Genomic DNA, 17,905 nt, shown 5'->3' with positions numbered 1-17,905 from the left:
ACTTCCAGTCATTGTGCTAATGCTAGTTAGCATTGGCTCGCGAAACTACCTCTAACTTCCTTCATACTGGACGCAGATACATATAAATGGTATCCACAAGTTCATCTAACTCTGGGGAAGTAGATAAAGGGCCTCATTGCCAGAATCCCAAACTATCCCTTTAAGCAGAGAAGAAAATAGAGTTGATCACATTCTACCCATCTATTACTGTAGTACCTGCTCCTAGTTGGGCCACCTCCTCCAGGTCTTTCTGAGTCTTGGAGGCTGCAATGGCTTCTGGGAGATTCAGGGTGAAAGGAAGGACGTCCCTGAAAAGAGAAGAGAGAGAATGATCCAACTATGTCTATAATGTCCAACAGATATTCAGGAGACTCCGAGAGTGGACTTTCCCAGTCTGTATCTCCTCCTGCTAGCTGGACCTGTGTTCTGTCCTCAGGGTGGGTGATGTCACAGGGTGGTAGAAGGGGTTTGTCAAAGCAAACACAACAGCCTGAACACCAGAGCGACCGGAGCAGAGAGATGAGGAAGAGAGTGACATCACTGTGCTGTTACTGTCAACTCAATGCCAACTAACAGAGCCTTGAGGCCTCAGCTGGTGAATCTCTTCACTAGCAATCACACTATGCTGACTAAAACATTCCTTTTACTGTCAAATTGAATATGCAAGTTATTGAGGATATTTTCCAGACTAGGTCTCTGGTTATTAATGAACTTTAACTCGAGCCTGGAGTTTTTTCCTCGTCACGTCAAGTGAATAAGAAAAAAAAATTCCCACCGCTAATTATAGTAAAGTATATCATTATATTCTGTGGTTTTTTATGTTTAGGTTTTATTTCACAGATTGAAACTGTGTTGTGCTGTGTTGGGCATTACTGGATATTACTGGGCATTACTGGATATTACTGGATATTACTGGGTATTACTGGACATTACTGGATATTACTGGGCATTACTAGATATTACTGGGTATTACTGGGCATTACTGGATTTTAATGGATATTACTGGGCATTACTGGATATTACTGGTTATTACTGGGTATTACTAGATATTACTGGGTATTACTGGGCATTACTGGATTTTAATGGATATTACTGGGCATTACTGGATATTACTGGTTATTACTGGGCATTACTGGATATTACTGGTTATTACTGGGTATTACTGGATATTACTGGATATTACTGGACATTACTGGCACACTTTCCTTTAATCTACTTCCCTGACCACAAGGGTTTTACGTCATTCCACTTGTGGGGTATTGTTGTATGTTTACTGTAAGTTGGTATTTTGTCATTACTGACGTTACAGTTGTTCAATGTTTTGGTTTCTATTTCTCAGTTGAAACAAAGTTCTGACTTGTCTTTCACTCTGAGCTGTCTGTCTGCCCAGCTGGCATGAAGCTGGTCTAAAACCAGAAGTGAGAAGTGGGCAGTTGAGACAAGCTATGTCCTGAGTGCTCACCTCTTACTTAACACATGGTATCCGATAGTAAATCTACAGGTTATGATCTTATGAACAATTTTTTTACTTCGCAATGCTGCAACCCATATTGCAGCTCCAGTGAAATACATATTTAATTGGTCACTGGAAAAAGGGATGTTTGCAAATGTATGGAAGCATGTGAAAATGTCCTATTCCGAAAGACAGCAAAGAACCCATTACTCCTGCCAATTGTCAACCAGTTAGTCTACTCCCTTCACTCTGTAAGATATTGGAGGGTATTGTGAGTAGACAAATATGGGAGTACATGGAAAATAATGATCAGCATGCTTATCACAAAAACCATTCCACTACCACTGCATTGGTTGACATGACTGACCAGCGGCTCAATGCTATGGATAATGGTAGATTTGTGGGTGTGCTATTTTTAGATTTTAGTGCAGCATTTGATTTAGTGTATCATAAAATAATTTTGATGAAATGAATGCATTATGGTTTTAAGGAGGCAGCATTGAATTGGGTACAGTCATATCGAACTGACAGGAAACAGTCCACCTCTATCAATGGTTCATTTTCTTCCCCTCATGCATTAAACTGTGGAATACCGCAGGGCAGCTGCCTTGGGCCACTTCTTTATTTAAAATGTACCAATGACCTTCCTTATGCCTTATCTGAAACTCAAGCTATTATATTTGCAGATTATACTACAATTTACACAGCAAGACAATCGGTTCAACAGGTGCAGCAAGCTTTACAAGGAGATTTGGAGAATATCAATGAGTGGGTTTGCCGGAACAAACTTGTTTTAAACACCAAGAAAACCAAAGTTATGTTGGTCTGTTCCACGAGGAAAAGGGAGTACAAATTGAGGAACTGGCAGAAACCAAACTACTAGTAGTGCAGCTAGACAACTGCTTATCGTGGTCGTCTCAAATAACTCACCTATGTAAAGAATATTTTAAAACAACATGCATGATCAGAAGGATAGATAAATATTTACCGGGAAAGATTCTTAAGCAAATAACACAAGCATTAACTGAGAGTCAGGTGAACTACTGTTCTGTGGTCTGGGGAAATGCATCAGCAAGTGAAATTAGGAGGCTGCAGATTGCACAGAACAAAGCAGCAAGGATAGTTTTAAGGTGGAGATATGGTTATTCTGTTGTAGTCACGCACAATGCTCTTGGTTGGTCATCAATCAACAAGATAATTGAAAAGAACATGCTTATTTTATTTCACAATATACACCATTTAAAACGGACAAACTCTATTCATAACGGTTTTCAGTTGGTAAGAGACAGACATTCAGTAAATACTAGGAATAGATTGTCCACCATCTATGTGTTTTCCAGACAGAAAAGAGAAATAGGCAAAATAACATTTCGATTTAGAGCAATAAAGAAATGGAATCATTTAACAGAGCAAACCAGAGAAACCTTTCTATATATAAATGTTAACAATACTTTAAAACCATTTAAATATAATACTTAGGAAAGTTGTGCTGGACTATGGTAGATGAAGAATCAATGTATATTTTTAGACTGAGTCGGGTCAATATGTTATTGTATTGTCTGTTTTAAACAGTGTATTAATTGTGTGTGAAAATGTGTTCGTATTATAAATTGTATTTGAATGTTTAAGGACTCTTGGAAGATTATTCCAAATGAGGACACAATATTATTTCCATCCATCCATTTCCCATGCAGTTGCTGTAGCTCTCACTGCAGTGGAATGACAACAGAGGGAGGAATGACAGAGGGACGGAGGGAGTGGGGATAGGGTGGCGGAGAGAGAGGGGGACGGAGGGAGGAGAGAGAGAGAGAAAAAGAAAGAGAGAAAGGGAGAGAGAGAGAGAGAGAGAGAGAGAGAGAGAGAGAGAGAGAGAGAGAGAGAACTTTGAGAACATGACTGTACCTGCTGATACAGTAGAAGGCCACCAGGCGAAACAGGTCTGCAAAACTGATCCCAGATCCTTCCAGAGAAAAGGCTGCAACCAGAGGAAGAACACAGAGAATACATCAAAACTGATCCCAGATCCTTCAAGAGAAAAGGCTACAACCAGAAGAAGAACACAGAGAATACATCAAAACTGTTCAGACTTTATTACGAGGTACAGCCAAATCTAGTCTTGGTTAGCTTCCATCTTGAAATTTATGAGGAATTTCTCCCAATAGTTCTGTTAGGTTAATGTCCATTCTATTATACTACTTCTCCATAATGTCATCATTCATCCAGTATGTCATCATTCACCTGGTATGTCATCATTCACCTGGTATGTCATCATTCACCTGGTATGTCATCATTCATCCAGTATGTCATCATTTACCTGGTATGTAATCATTCATCTAGTATGTCATCGTTCACCTGGTATGTCATCATTCATCTGGTATGTCATCATTCATCTGGTATGTCATCATTCATCCAGTATGTCATCATTCACCTGGTATGTCATCATTCACCTGGTATGTCATCTTTCATCTGGTATGTCATCATTCATCTGGTATGTCATCATTCATCCAGTATGTCATCATTCACCTGGTATGTCATCATTCATCTAGTATGTCATCGTTCACCTGGTATGTCATCATTCATCTGGTATGTCATCATTCACCTGGTATGTCATCATTCACCTGGTATGTAATCATTCATCTAGTATGTCATCGTTCACCTGGTATGTCATCATTCATCTGGTATGTCATCATCCATCCAATATGTCATCATTCATCCAGTATGTCATCATTCACCTGGTATGTCATCATTCACCTGGTATGCCATCTTTCATCTGGTATGTCATCATTCATCTGGTATGTCATCATTCATCCAGTATGTCATCATTCACCTGGTATGTCATCATTCATCTAGTATGTCATCTTTCATCTAGTATGTCATCATTCATCTGGTATGTCATCATTCATCTAGTATGTCATCATTCATCCAGTCATCATTCATCTGGTATGTCATCATTCACCTGGTATGTCATATTTCATCTGGTATGTCATCATTCACCTGGTATGTCATCATTCACCTGGTATGTCATCATTCATCTAGTATGCCATCGTTCACCTGGTATGTCATCATTCATCTGGTATGTCATCATTCATACAGTATGTCATCATTCATATAGTATGTCATCATTCATCCAGTATGTCATCATTCATCCAGTATGTCATCATTCACCCGGTATGTCATCATTCATCTGGTATGTCATCATTCATCTGGTATGTCATCATTCATCTGGTATGTCATCATTCATTCGGTATGTCATCTGGTATGTCATCATTCATTCGGTATGTCATCATTCATTCGGTATGTCATCATTCATCTGGTATGTCATCATTCATCTGGTATGTCATCATTCCCTGGAGCTATTACTATCCCATTACTCATGAAGTTGTTTTCTTGTAACCCCAACGGTGCAGTAAAGTAACAAAACTGTACATGTCTCTGGAAAGAGAACACACCCAATAGATAATAGCCAAACGCTACATGAGATTTTCCCTGCAATAAATACAGTGTGTGTGTATGTGTGTGTCTGTGCCAAGGCATTACTGTTTTATAATCAAGATTAGCCCTTTGAGCAATGTGAGAGTCACATTTTTCAGCAGTGGTGGAAGCGTGAAACAAGTCAAAGGAATCATCTATGGAACGCAAACATAAACGAGAGAGAGTGAGTATGTGTGCGTGTCCGTGCGTGCGTGTGTTGCTCTTAAACGCAAGTAAAACGAAACCGATCACTGCCCACACCTGCTCGCCAGTCCAGCATCACTACTCTGGACGGCTCTGACTTAGAATACGTGGACAACTACAAATACCTAGGTGTCTGGTTAGACTGTAAACTCTCCTTCCAGACTCACATTAACCATCTCCAATCCAAAATTAAATCTAGAAATGGCTTCCTATATCGCAACAAAGCATCCTTCACTCATGCTGCCAAACATACCCTCGTAAAACTGACCATCCTACCGATCCTCGACTTCGGTGATGTCATCTATAAAATAGCCTCCAACACTCTACTCAGCAAACTGGATGTAGCCGATCACAGTGCCATCCGTTTTGTCACCAAAGCCCCATACACTACCCACCATTGCGACCTGTACGCTCTCGTTGGTTGGCCCTCGCTTCATACTCGTCGCCAAACCCACTGGCTACAGCCAATGTAGATGTTTCATAAAAAACCTTCTATTTCCAAACACAATAGTCATTTACAACATTAACAATGTCTACACTTTATTTCTGATCAATTTGATGTTATTTTAATTGACAAAAAAAACAAGGACATTTCTGAGTGACCCCAAACTTTTGAACAGTAGTGTAGGTGACCTATAAATACAGTCATGGTATGATTCATTGTATCGGCTGTTTGTTGTCTGAGAAATGCACAGCTGGGTGAATTGAAAACATGCTGAGTCATGCATCTGTTGCTAAACTATGTACAGTAGCTGAATGTGCTATAGGTAAACACTCATTTTGTACTATAGCCAATCAGGAGTGTTAGCTGGGCTTTGGGACGTCACTGCTGGATGAATAGAGGTTTAGTAAACAAAATAAATAGGCTGCACGCTGTTCCATTATGACACTCACTGTACTGACTCTCTGTGACAGGGAAGTCACAGACGCCGGCTCCTCCTGAGGCGTCATCGTCACTGACCCTTAGAGACAGAACTTTCCTCTGAAGAGTGGATGATTTCCTCACCAGGAATACCTGGACAGGCGAGAGAGAGAGACAGAGAGGCTCATTAAGGGTTGACCTTTCAAAGAGTCACATCAGTGACATCACTAATCCACACGTTCACACCTGTCCATCAGCTTTAATCACCTTTTCTGTTCGTATTCGAAAAATTATCATATACAAGCCCGACATTAACAAAGGTCATACTGTGACCTTATGACGCTTGAACCGTGACCCTCTCACCCCTGGAGGCTGCTGCAGCAGTATACGCGTGGCCTCCTTGTCACTGAGCGTGAGCAGTAGCCACACGGGGTGCGTATGCCTCAGTCTGTCCAGCACGCTCATCCGCCTACGCAGGGAGTCGTACCCAGAATCCCTTTCACCACTGGCGCTAGCGCAGGGCGACGACTGGAGGTAAACCCCACTCACCTCCCCCTCCAACCTGATAGAGAAAGAAAGGGAGGGAGAGACAGAGAGTGAGAATGTGTGAGTGTGAGAGAGAGAGAGAGTGAGAGAGAGTGAAAGAGAGAGAGAGTGAAAGAGAGAGAGAGTGAAAGAGAGAGAGAGTGAAAGAGAGAGAGAGTGAAAGAGAGAGAGAGAAAAGAGAGAGAGAGAGAGTGAAAGAGAGAGAGAGAGTGAAAGAGAGAGAGAGAGAAAGAGAGAGAGAGAGTGAAAGAGAGAGAGAGAGTGAAAGAGAGAGTGAAAGAGAGAGTGAAAGAGAGAGAGGAGAGGAGAGGAGGAGAGGAGAGAGGAGAGGAGAGGAGAGGAGAGGAGAGGAGAGGAGAGGAGAGGAGAGGGAAAAAATAAGGCACTGTCTCCATCTTCTGGTGAAAGAGTACATGATGCAGGGTCCCACAAAGATCCATCTAGGATGTGAATAGTGACGCAAAAAATATATAGTCTACTATCCCTTTCTTTTGCCTCACGCAAGTCTTCCCATCACAAAATGTCTGTGTGGTTACTCTATTCAACTACATTGTTGAAACAAATCACAACACCTTATATTTAAACATTGACAAAAATGTGTATTAATAGTCCTAATAAGATAAAGAAGATAAAGAAGCAAGAAGAAGAGGATGAAATGAGGAGAGGAGGATTGGACTTACCCCTGTAGAACCATAGGGTATGGGTCTTTGTCCTCTGTTGGGGAGGTCTGGACCATCTCTTGCTTCAGCTCCCCTATCTCCAACGCAAACGTGTCTATCAGCTACACACAGAGGAGGAGAGAAAGAAAGGGAGTGAACGAGTGTACATGGGAGAAGGAGAGAGGGACTAGGTCAGAGACAGAGACAGAGGAGGAGGAGAGAGTGAGAAGGTGAGAGCAAACGAAACAGATTTTGTGAGTAAGATGGATAGAGAGATAGAGAGTGATCAAGGTGGAGGTAAAGAATCAAAACAGACATTGAGAAAGGATGAAAGTAGAACGAAAAGAGAGAGGTAGAGAGAGAGAGAGCAAATGGAGCAGTGTCCCTCACAAAGAGATAGGGAGGCACAACATGAGAAAGCCAGGAGCAAGGAAAGGGTTAGTCACTTTTCCTGTGTATACCTCACTTCCCTCCCTGGGACAGGAAACACAGAGACAACCCCCCCCCACACACACACACACGCATACTACTGACAGTAAACACACACACAAACACACACACAATCTCACTATCTCCCACAGATACAATAAACACATGTTAGTTAACAAGGCTAAACGTCTCCTAATCTAATCCTTATCTAGGGAAGACATAAACTTCTGGATGATAGCTAGCTATGCTAACACAAGGTGCATCCCAAAATGACACCCTATTCCCTATGTAGTGCACAACTTTTGACCAGAGTCCAATGGACTCTTTTTCCCCACTACGTAGGGAATAGGGTGCCATTTGGGATGCAGTCAAGGAGAGGGACACAGAGGAAGGAAGTGACTCAGGCCAACAGTGTTTGATGGATAAACCTCCATCTTATATGACAAGCTATTTCCATAGTGAAGATAAATCTTCCCCCCCAATGGCGCATTGGACTACGATGACAAAAAAAACTAAATATGTTGTTGCTTGTCAAAAAATAAAGCTCCAAAAAATAAAGGGAACACTAAAATAACACATCCTAGATCTGAATGAATGAAATATTCTTATTAAAGAATTTGTTCTTTACATAGTTGAATGTGCTGACAACAAAATCACACAAAAAGTATCAATGGAAATCAAATTTATCAACCCATGGAGGTCTGGATTTGCAGTCACACTCAAAATTAAAGTGGAAAACCACACTACAGGCTGATCCAACTTTGATGTAATGTCCTTAAAACAAGTCAAAATGAGGCTCAGTAGTGTGTGTGGCCTCCACGTGCCTGTATGACCTCCCTACAACGCCTGGGCATGCTCCTGATGAGGTGGCGGATGGTCTCCTGAGGGATCTCCACCCAGACCTGGACTAAAGCATCCTCCAACTCCTGGACAGTCTGTGGTGCAACGTGGCGTTGGTGGATGGAGCGAGACATGATGTCCCAGATGTGCTCTCAATTGGATTCAGGTCTGGGGAACGGGCAGACCAGTTCATAGCATCAATGCCTTCCTCTTGCAGGAACTGCTGACACACTCCAGCCACATGAGGTCTAGCATTGTCTTACATTAGGAGGAACCCAGGGCCAACCGCACCAGCATATGGTCTCACAAGGGGTCTGAGGATCTCATCTCGGTACCTAATGGCAGTCAGGCAACCTCTGGCGAGCACATGGAGGGCTGTGCGGCCCCCCAAAGAAATGCCACCCCACACCATGACTGACCCACCGCCAAACCGGTCATGCTGGAGGATGTTGCAGGCAGCAGAACGTTCTCCACGGCTTCTCCAGACTCTGTTACATGTGCTCAGTGTGAACCTGCTTTCATCTGTGAAGAGCTCAGGGCACCAGTGGCGAATTTGCCAATCTTGGTGTTCTCTGGCAAATTCCAAACGTCCTGCACGGTGTTGGGCTGTAAGCACAACCCCCACCTGTGGACATCGGGCCCTCATACCACCCTCATGGAGTCTGTTTCTGACCATTTGTGGCCTGCTGGAGGTCATTTTGCAGGGCTCTGTCAGTGCTCCTCCTGCTACTCCTTGCACAAAGGCGGAGGTAGCGGTCCTGCTGCTGGGTTGTTGCCCTCCTACGGCCTCTTCCACGTCTCCTGATGTACTGGCCTGTCTCCTGGTAGCGCCGCCATGCTCTGGACACTACGCTGACAGACACAGCAAACCTTCTTGCCACAGCTCGCATTGATGTGCCATCCTGGATGAGCTGCACTACCTGAGCCACTTGTGTGGGTTGTAGACTCCGTCTCATGCTACCACTAGAGTGAAAGCACCGCCAGCATTCAAAAGTGACCAAAACATCAGCCGCCAGGAAGCATAGGAACTGAGAAGTGGTCTGTGGTCACCACCTGCAGAACCACTCCTTCAAGAGGACCACCATTGTTCCTGTTCCCAAGAAAGCCAAGGTAACTGAGCTAAATGACTACCGCCCCGCCCCGTTGCACTCACTTCCGTCATCATGAAGTGCTTTGAGAGACTAGTCAAGGACCATATCACCTCCACCCTACCTGACACCCTAGACCCACTCCAATTTGCTTACCGCCCAAATAGGTCCACAGACGATGCAATCTCAACCACACTGCACACTGCCCTAACCCATCTGGACAAGAGGAATACCTATGTGAGAATGCTGTTCATCGACTACAGCTCAGCATTTAACACAATAGTACCCTCCAAACTCATCATCAAGCACGAGACCCTGGGTCTCGACCCCGCCCTGTGCAACTGGGTACTGGACTTCCTGACGGGCTGCCCCCAGGTGGTGAGGGTAGGTAACAACATCTCCACCCCGCTGATCCTCAACACTGGGGCCCCACAAGGGTGCGTTCTGAGCCCTCTCCTGTACTCCCTGTTCACCCACGACTGCGTGGCCACGCACGCCTCCAACTCAATCATCAAGTTTGCGGACGACACGACAGTGGGAGGCGTCTGGTCAGCGGGGTGGTGGCACCGGGATCCTCATCTCTCCCAAGTGGTCATTCTCTCTTTCTCCCCTTACCCATCTGTCTATCGCCTCCTTTGAATTCCATGCTGTCACAGTTACTAGCCCTTTCAAGCTTAACATCCTTATCATTTATCGCCCTCCAGGTTCCCTCGGAGAGTTCATCAATGAGCTTGATGCCTTGATAAGCTCCTTTCCTGAGGACGGCTCACCTCTCACAGTTCTGGGCGACTTTAACCTCCCCACGTCTACCTTTGACTCTTTCCTCTCTGCCTCCTTCTTTCCACTCCTCTCCTCTTTTGACCTCACCCTCTCACCTTCCCCCCCTACTCACAAGGCAGGCAATACGCTCGACCTCATCTTTACTAGATGCTGTTCTTCCACTAACCTCATTGCAACTCCCCTCCAAGTCTCCGACCACTACCTTGTATCCTTTTCCCTCTCGCTCTCATCCAACACCTCCCACACTGCCCCTACTCGGATGGTATCGCGCCGTCCCAACCTTCGCTCTCTCTCCCCGCTACTCTCTCCTCTTCCATCCTATCATCTCTTCCCTCCGCTCAAACCTTCTCCCACCTATCTCCTGATTCTGCCTCCTCAACCCTCCTCTCCTCCCTCTCTGCATCCCTTGACTCTCTATGTCCCCTATCCTCCAGGCCGGCTCGGTCCTCCCCTCCCCGCTCCGTGGCTCGATGACTCATTGCGAGCTCACAGAACAGGGCTCCGGGCAGCCGAGCGGAAATGGAGGAAAACTCGCCTCCCTGCGGACCTGGCATCCTTTCACTCCCTCCTCTCTACATTTTCCTCCTCTGTCTCTGCTGCTAAAGCCACTTTCTACCACGCTAAATTCCAAGCATCTGCCTCTAACCCTAGGAAGCTCTTTGCCACCTTCTCCTCCCTCCTGAATCCTCCTCCCCCTCCCCCCTCCTCCCTCTCTGCAGATGACTTCGTCAACCATTTTGAAAAGAAGGTCGACGACATCCGATCCTCGTTTGCTAAGTCAAACGACACCTCTGGTTCTGCTCACACTGCCCTACCCTGTGCTCTGACCTCTTTCTCCCCTCTCTCTCCAGATGAAATCTCGCGTCTTGTGACGGCCGGCCGCCCAACAACCTGCCCGCTTGACCCTATCCCCTCCTCTCTTCTCCAGACCATTTCCGGAGACCTTCTCCCTTACCTCACCTCGCTCATCAACTCATCCCTGACCGCTGGCTACGTCCCTTCCGTCTTCAAGAGAGCGAGAGTTGCACCCCTTCTGAAAAAACCTACACTCGATCCCTCCGATGTCAACAATTACAGACCAGTATCCCTTCTTTCTTTTCTCTCCAAAACTCTTGAACGTGCCGTCCTTGGCCAGCTCTCCCGCTATCTCTCTCTGAATGACCTTCTTGATCCAAATCAGTCAGGTTTCAACACTAGTCATTCAACTGAGACTGCTCTCCTCTGTATCACGGAGGCGCTCCGCACTGCTAAAGCTAACTCTCTCTCCTCTGCTCTCATCCTTCTAGATCTATCGGCTGCCTTCGATACTGTGAACCATCAGATCCTCCTCTCCACCCTCTCAGAGTTGGGCATCTCCGACGCGGCCCACGCTTGGATTGCGTCCTACCTGACAGGTCGCTCCTACCAGGTGGCGTGGCGAGAATCTGTCTCCTCACCACGCGCTCTCACCACTGGTGTCCCCCAGGGCTCTGTTCTTGGCCCTCTCCTATTCTCGCTATACACCAAGTCACTTGGCTCTGTCATAACCTCACATGGTCTCTCTTATCATTGCTATGCAGACGACACACAATTAATCTTCTCCTTTCCCCCTTCTGATGACCAGGTGGCGAATCGCATCTCTGCATGTCTGGCAGACATATCAGTGTGGATGACGGATCACCACCTCAAGCTGAACCTCGGCAAGACGGAGCTGCTCTTCCTCCCGGGGAAGGACTGCCCGTTCCATGATCTCGCCATCACGGTTGACAACTCCATTGTGTCCTCCTCCCAGAGCGCCAAGAACCTTGGCGTGATCCTGGACAACACCCTGTCGTTCTCAACCAACATCAAGGCGGTGGCCCGTTCCTGTAGGTTCATGCTCTACAACATCCGCAGAGTACGACCCTGCCTCACACAGGAAGCGGCGCAGGTCCTAATCCAGGCACTTGTCATCTCCCGTCTGGATTACTGCAACTCGCTGTTGGCTGGGCTCCCTGCCTGTGCCATTAAACCCCTTCAACTCATCCAGAACGCCGCAGCCCGTCTGGTGTTCAACCTTCCCAAGTTCTCTCACGTCACCCCGCTCCTCCGTTCTCTCCACTGGCTTCCAGTTGAAGCTCGCATCCGCTACAAGACCATGGTGCTTGCCTACGGAGCTGTGAGGGGAACGGCACCTCAGTACCTCCAGGCTCTGATCAGGCCCTACACCCAAACAAGGGCACTGCGTTCATCCACCTCTGGCCTGCTCGCCTCCCTACCACTGAGGAAGTACAGCTCCCGCTCAGCCCAGTCAAAACTGTTCGCTGCCCTGGCCCCCCAATGGTGGAACAAACTCCCTCACGACGCCAGGACAGCGGAGTCAATCACCACCTTCCGGAGACACCTGAAACCCCACCTCTTTAAGGAATACCTAGGATAGGATAAGTAATCCCTCTCACCCCCCCCCTTAAGTTTTAGATGCACTATTGTAAAGTGACTGTTCCACTGGATGTCATAAGGTGAATGCACCAATTTGTAAGTCGCTCTGGATAAGAGCGTCTGCTAAATGACTTAAATGTAAATGTAAATGCAACAACGACGAGACGGACAACAGGGAGGAGGTGAGGGCCCTCGGAGTGTGGTGTCAGGAAAATAACCTCACACTCAACGTCAACCAAACTAAGGAGATGATTGTGGACTTCAGGAAACAGCAGAGGGAACACCCCCCTATCCACATCGATGGGACAGTAGTGGAGAGGGTAGTAAGTTTTAAGTTCCTCTGCATACACATCACAGACAAACTGAATTGTTCCACCCACACAGACAGCATCGTGAAGAAGGCGCAGCAGCGCCTCTTCAACCTCAGGAGGCTGAAGAAATTCGGCTTGTCACCAAAAGCACTCACAAACTTCTACAGATGCACAATTCGAGAGCATCCTGTCGGGCTGTATCACCGCCTGGTACGGCAACTGCTCCGCCCACAACCGTAAGGCTCTCCAGAGGGTAGTGAGGTCTGCACAACGCATCACCAGGGGCAAACTAACTACCTGCCCTCCAGGACACCCACACCAGCCAATGTCACAGAAAGGCCATAAAGATCAACAAGGACAACAACCACCCGAGCCACTGCCTGTTCACCCCACTATCATCCAGAAGGTGAGGTCAGTACAGGTGCATCAAAGATGGGACTGAGAGACTGAAAAACAGCTTCTATCTCAAGGCCATCAGACTGTTAAACATCCACCACTAACATTGAGTGGCTGCTGCCAACACACTTACTCAACTCCAGCCACTTTAATAATGGGAATTGACTTTAAACAATGCTACTTAATATAATGTTTATAATGTTATGTATATACTGTACTCTATATCATCTACTGCATCGTTATGTAATACATGTATCGCTAGCCACTTTAAACTATGCCACTTTGTTTACATACTCATCTCATATGTATATACTGCACTCGATACCATCTACTGCATCTTGCCTATGCCACTCTGTACCATCACTCATTCATATATCTTTATGTACAAATTCTTTATCCCTTTACACTAGTGTGTATAAGGTAGTAGTTTCGGAATTGTTAGTGAGATTACTCGTTGGTTATGACTGCATTGTCGGAACTAGAAGCACAAGCATTTTGCTACACTCGCATTAACATCTGCTAACCATGTGTATGTGACAAATACATTTGATTTGATTTGACTTGATTGGGGGTGTCTTGCTAATTGCCTATAATTTCCACCTGTTGTCTATTCCATTTCCACAACAGCATGTGACATTTATTGTCAATCAGTGTTGCTTCCTAAGTGGACAGTTTGATTTCACAGAAGTGTGATTGACTTGGAGTTACAATTGTGTTGTTTAAGTGTTCCCTTTATTTTTTTGAGCAGTGTATATTTCTAGGTGTTGACACCATGGGTACATATCAATAGTCTTAAGAGGCTTTTCTCTCCTTGTCTCATTTTCTCCTTTCAGGACAAGCAGGCTTTTAAGGCATTTCTCTCACTAGTTTGTATTTCTACATAAGTGAACATGAAGGTAAGGAGACAAGGAAAGAAGGGAAGCCTTGCAGGTTCTTACCAACTGTGTTACATAATCTGACCACTAGGTGGAAATATTCCCCACACCACAGACCCCCTAATCGTTTGCTCTGAGTAGAAGTCACCAATAGTCACAGTTCTAGGATCAGCTTACTGTTTCCCAAACCTAGCGTGAACGATTGGTGGGAAAAACACAAAATTGACCTTAGATCAGATAATCTATTCCACTCCCCATAGCTGAAGGGTCCAGACCACTGTAACCACTAACCACAGACCACAGGTTCCCCCTGTTACTACACTATAACAGGGACTATGTGGAGCCAGCTCTGTCTCTGTCTCTGATGGCCGGACGTCTTTTAAAGCATTAGTCAGCAAAGACAGAGCTGAGTATATTTCTAAACTGAAGAGAGAGACAAACAGAGAGCGAGAGAGAGACAGTGAAAGACAAAGAACGACAGTGTCTGAAAGAGAGAGAGACAGAGAGAGGGGGAGAAAAACAAAGAGGGGAAAAGAGAGAGACAGAGAAAGAACAAGAGAGTCTGAAAGAAAATTAGACAGGGAGAGAGGGTGAGAGAGACCCCTCTGCCAGAAAATGAGGTCAAATGAACACATTTATTATGAAAGGTCTTCAATGGTCTACTCTGGGCATAGTGCCCTGCTATGGAAGTAAATGGGAGCATCAACACAGGCCCTGTTTCAACCCAATGGCTTTTATAGAGGAACCACTTATATATTTTATTTAGTGAAAACAAAGTAGCTTAGCCAAGCGATTGCTTCCGGTCCTGCTGTGTTGAGGGTGAGTAGACCTCCGCTGAGTTTGTAAATTGGACAGACTTCAGAAATGTGGTGCAGGGTTTGCTCCACCCCACAGGCACATAGGGGGCTTGCTTAATGCCTCTGTAGCCATGAAGTGCTCTGGAAGGCTCATATCAAGTGTTCATGACTCACATCAATATCATTATCCCAGAAACACTAGATCCACTCCAATTTGCATACCGCCCGAACAGGATCCACAGATGATGCGATCTCTATTGCACGCCACACTGCCCTTTCCCACCTGGACAAAAGGAACATCTATGTGAGAATGCTATTCATTGACTACAGCTCAGCGTTCAACACCATAGTGCCCTCAAAGCTCATCTCTAAGCTAAGGACCCTGGGACTAAACACCTCCCTCTGCAACTGGATCCTGGACTTCCTGACGGTCCGCCCCCAGGTGCTAAGGGTAGGGAGCAACACATCTGCCATGCTGATCCTCAACACAGGGGCCCCTCAGGGGTGCATACTCAGTCCCCCCCTGTACTCCCTGTTCACCCATGACTGCACAGGCAGGCAGGCACGACTCCAACACCATCATTACATTTGCTGATGACACAACAGTGATCCTGATCACCAACAACAACGAGACAGCCTATAGGGAGGAGGTCAGAGACCTGGCCGTGTGGTGCCAGGACAGCAACCTCTCCCTCAAGGTGATCAAAACAAAGGAGATGATTGTGGACTGCAGGAAAAGGAGGACCGAACACGCCCCCATTCTCATCGACTGGGCTGTAGTGGAGCAGGTTGAGAGCTTCAAGTTCCTTGGTGTCCACATCACCAACAAACTAACATAATCCAAGCACACCAAGACAGTGGTGAAGAGGGTATGACAAAACCTACTGCCCCTCAGGAGACTGAAAAGATTTGGCATGGGTCCTCAGATCCTCAAAAGGTTCTACAGCTGCACCATCGAGAGCATACTGACTGGTTGCATCACAGCCTGGTATGGCAACTGGCTGGCTTCGAACCGCAAGGCACTACAGAGGGTAGTGCGTGCGGCCCAGTACATCACTGGGGCCAAGCTTCCTGCCATCCTGGACCTCTATACCAGGCTGTGTCAGAGGAAGGACCTAAAAATTGTCAAAGACTCCAGCCACCCTAGTCTTAGACTGTTCTCTCTGCTACCGCACGGTAAGCGGTAGCAGCTTCTACCCCCAAGCCATAAGCCCCTGAACATCTTATCAAATGGCTACCCAGACTATTTGCATTGCCCCCCCCCCCCCCGCCCCATCTTTACACCGCTGCTACTCTCTGTCATTATCTCTGCACAGTCGACTCTGTACCGGTACCCCCTTTGTATACTGTAGTCTTGCTATTGTTATATTACTGCTGCTCTTTAGTTACTTGTTCCTTTTAATTATTTTTTGTATTTTTTAAACTGCATTATTGGTTTGGGGCTTATAAATAAGCCTTTCAATGTAAGTATTGTTGTATTCGGCACATGTGACTAATAACATTTGATTTGATTTTGCGAGGCACGGGCCATGCACAGTCCTGAACCTATTGAGGGTGGACCACTCCTTCCTGGTGAGGTTGAAACCACTGGTGCCCAGGAAAATGCTGAGGAAAAATAACACATATGCTTCCCTCTCTCTCTTTATGCATATTTCTCTCTTACTCTTCATCCACCTCTTTCTTTCTCTTCTTTTCCCATTTTTATCAATCACATCGCATTGGATACAACACTTTTTCCCTCTCTTACTCTCTTTCTCTTTCCACCTCTTTCTCCCCACACAGTCTTTCTCTTTCCACCTCTCTCTCTCTCTCCACACAGTCTGTATCTTTCCAACTCTCTCTCTCCACACAGTCTTTCTCTTTCCACCTCTCTCTCCCTCTCCACACAGTCTTTCTCTTTCCATCTGTCTCTCCACACATTCTTTCTCTTTCCACCTCTCTCTCTCTCCACACAATCTTTCTCTTTCCACCTCTCTCTCTCTCCACACAGTCTCTCTTTCCACCTCTCTCTCACCACACAGTCTTTCTCTTTCCACCTCTCTCTCTCTACACACAGTCTTTCTCTTTCCACCTCTCTCTCTCCACACAGTCTTTCTCTTTCCACCTCTCTCTCTCCACACAGTCTTTCTCTTGTCACCTCTCTCTCTCCACACAGTCTTTCTCTTTCCACCTCTCTCTCTCACCACACAGTCACTCTTTCCACCTCTCTCTCTCCACACAGTCTTTCTCTTTCCACCTCTCTCCACACAGTCTTTCTCTTTCCACCTCTCTCCACACAGTCTTTCTCTTTCCACCTTTCTCTCTCTCCAAACAGTCTTTCTCTTTCCACCTTTCTCTCTCTCCAAACAGTCTTTCTCTCTCTCTCAGGAGGGCTGTGTCCAACAACAATGTCATCATCAATTCTAGCTCTTTAATGAGTGCAGATTCAGAGGTAAGTGATTCTCTGCATGGGCTGAAGTTAAAGCCATGATGATGGAGTCAATGGGAAACTATGTTGTTTTCACCTACAGAGAGCACTTTCACTGGGGCTAGGAAGAGTGGAGAGAGGGAGAAAGAGAGAGAGAGAGAGCGCTTTTACTGGGGCTAGGAAGAGTGGAGAGGGGAGAAAGAGAGAGAGAGAGCACTTTCACCTGGGCTAGGAAGAGTGGAGAGAGGGAGAGGGAGAGAGAGAGGGAGAGAGAGACTGCTTTCACTGGGGCTAGGAAGAGTGGAGAGAGGGAGAAAGAGAGAGAAAGGGGGTGACGGGGAAACACAGAGAGAGAGGGGGGTGATGGGAAAACACAGAGCGAGGGGGTGA

At 46.1% G+C, this 17,905-nt stretch overlaps 1 protein-coding gene across 1 annotated transcript in view; it reads right to left on the bottom strand.

The window, feature by feature from the left end:
- LOC124021189 (ras and Rab interactor 2-like) overlaps positions 1–17,905 on the bottom strand; it is a 42,733-nt gene that overhangs the window by 17,310 nt on the left and 7,518 nt on the right. The window contains 5 exon segments of the mRNA XM_046336536.1: positions 217–308; positions 3,356–3,428; positions 6,023–6,143; positions 6,354–6,552; positions 7,217–7,317. Of these exon segments, the coding sequence (XP_046192492.1) occupies positions 217–308; positions 3,356–3,428; positions 6,023–6,143; positions 6,354–6,552; positions 7,217–7,317 (586 nt within the window).

The sequence above is a fragment of the Oncorhynchus gorbuscha genome, unplaced genomic scaffold (genome assembly GCF_021184085.1).
Source record: "Oncorhynchus gorbuscha isolate QuinsamMale2020 ecotype Even-year unplaced genomic scaffold, OgorEven_v1.0 Un_scaffold_1080, whole genome shotgun sequence".
In the NCBI taxonomy this organism is placed as follows: Eukaryota; Metazoa; Chordata; class Actinopteri; order Salmoniformes; family Salmonidae; genus Oncorhynchus; species Oncorhynchus gorbuscha.
Note: the sequence above shows the minus strand (reverse complement) of the source record. Positions and strands in the feature narration are given on the sequence as shown.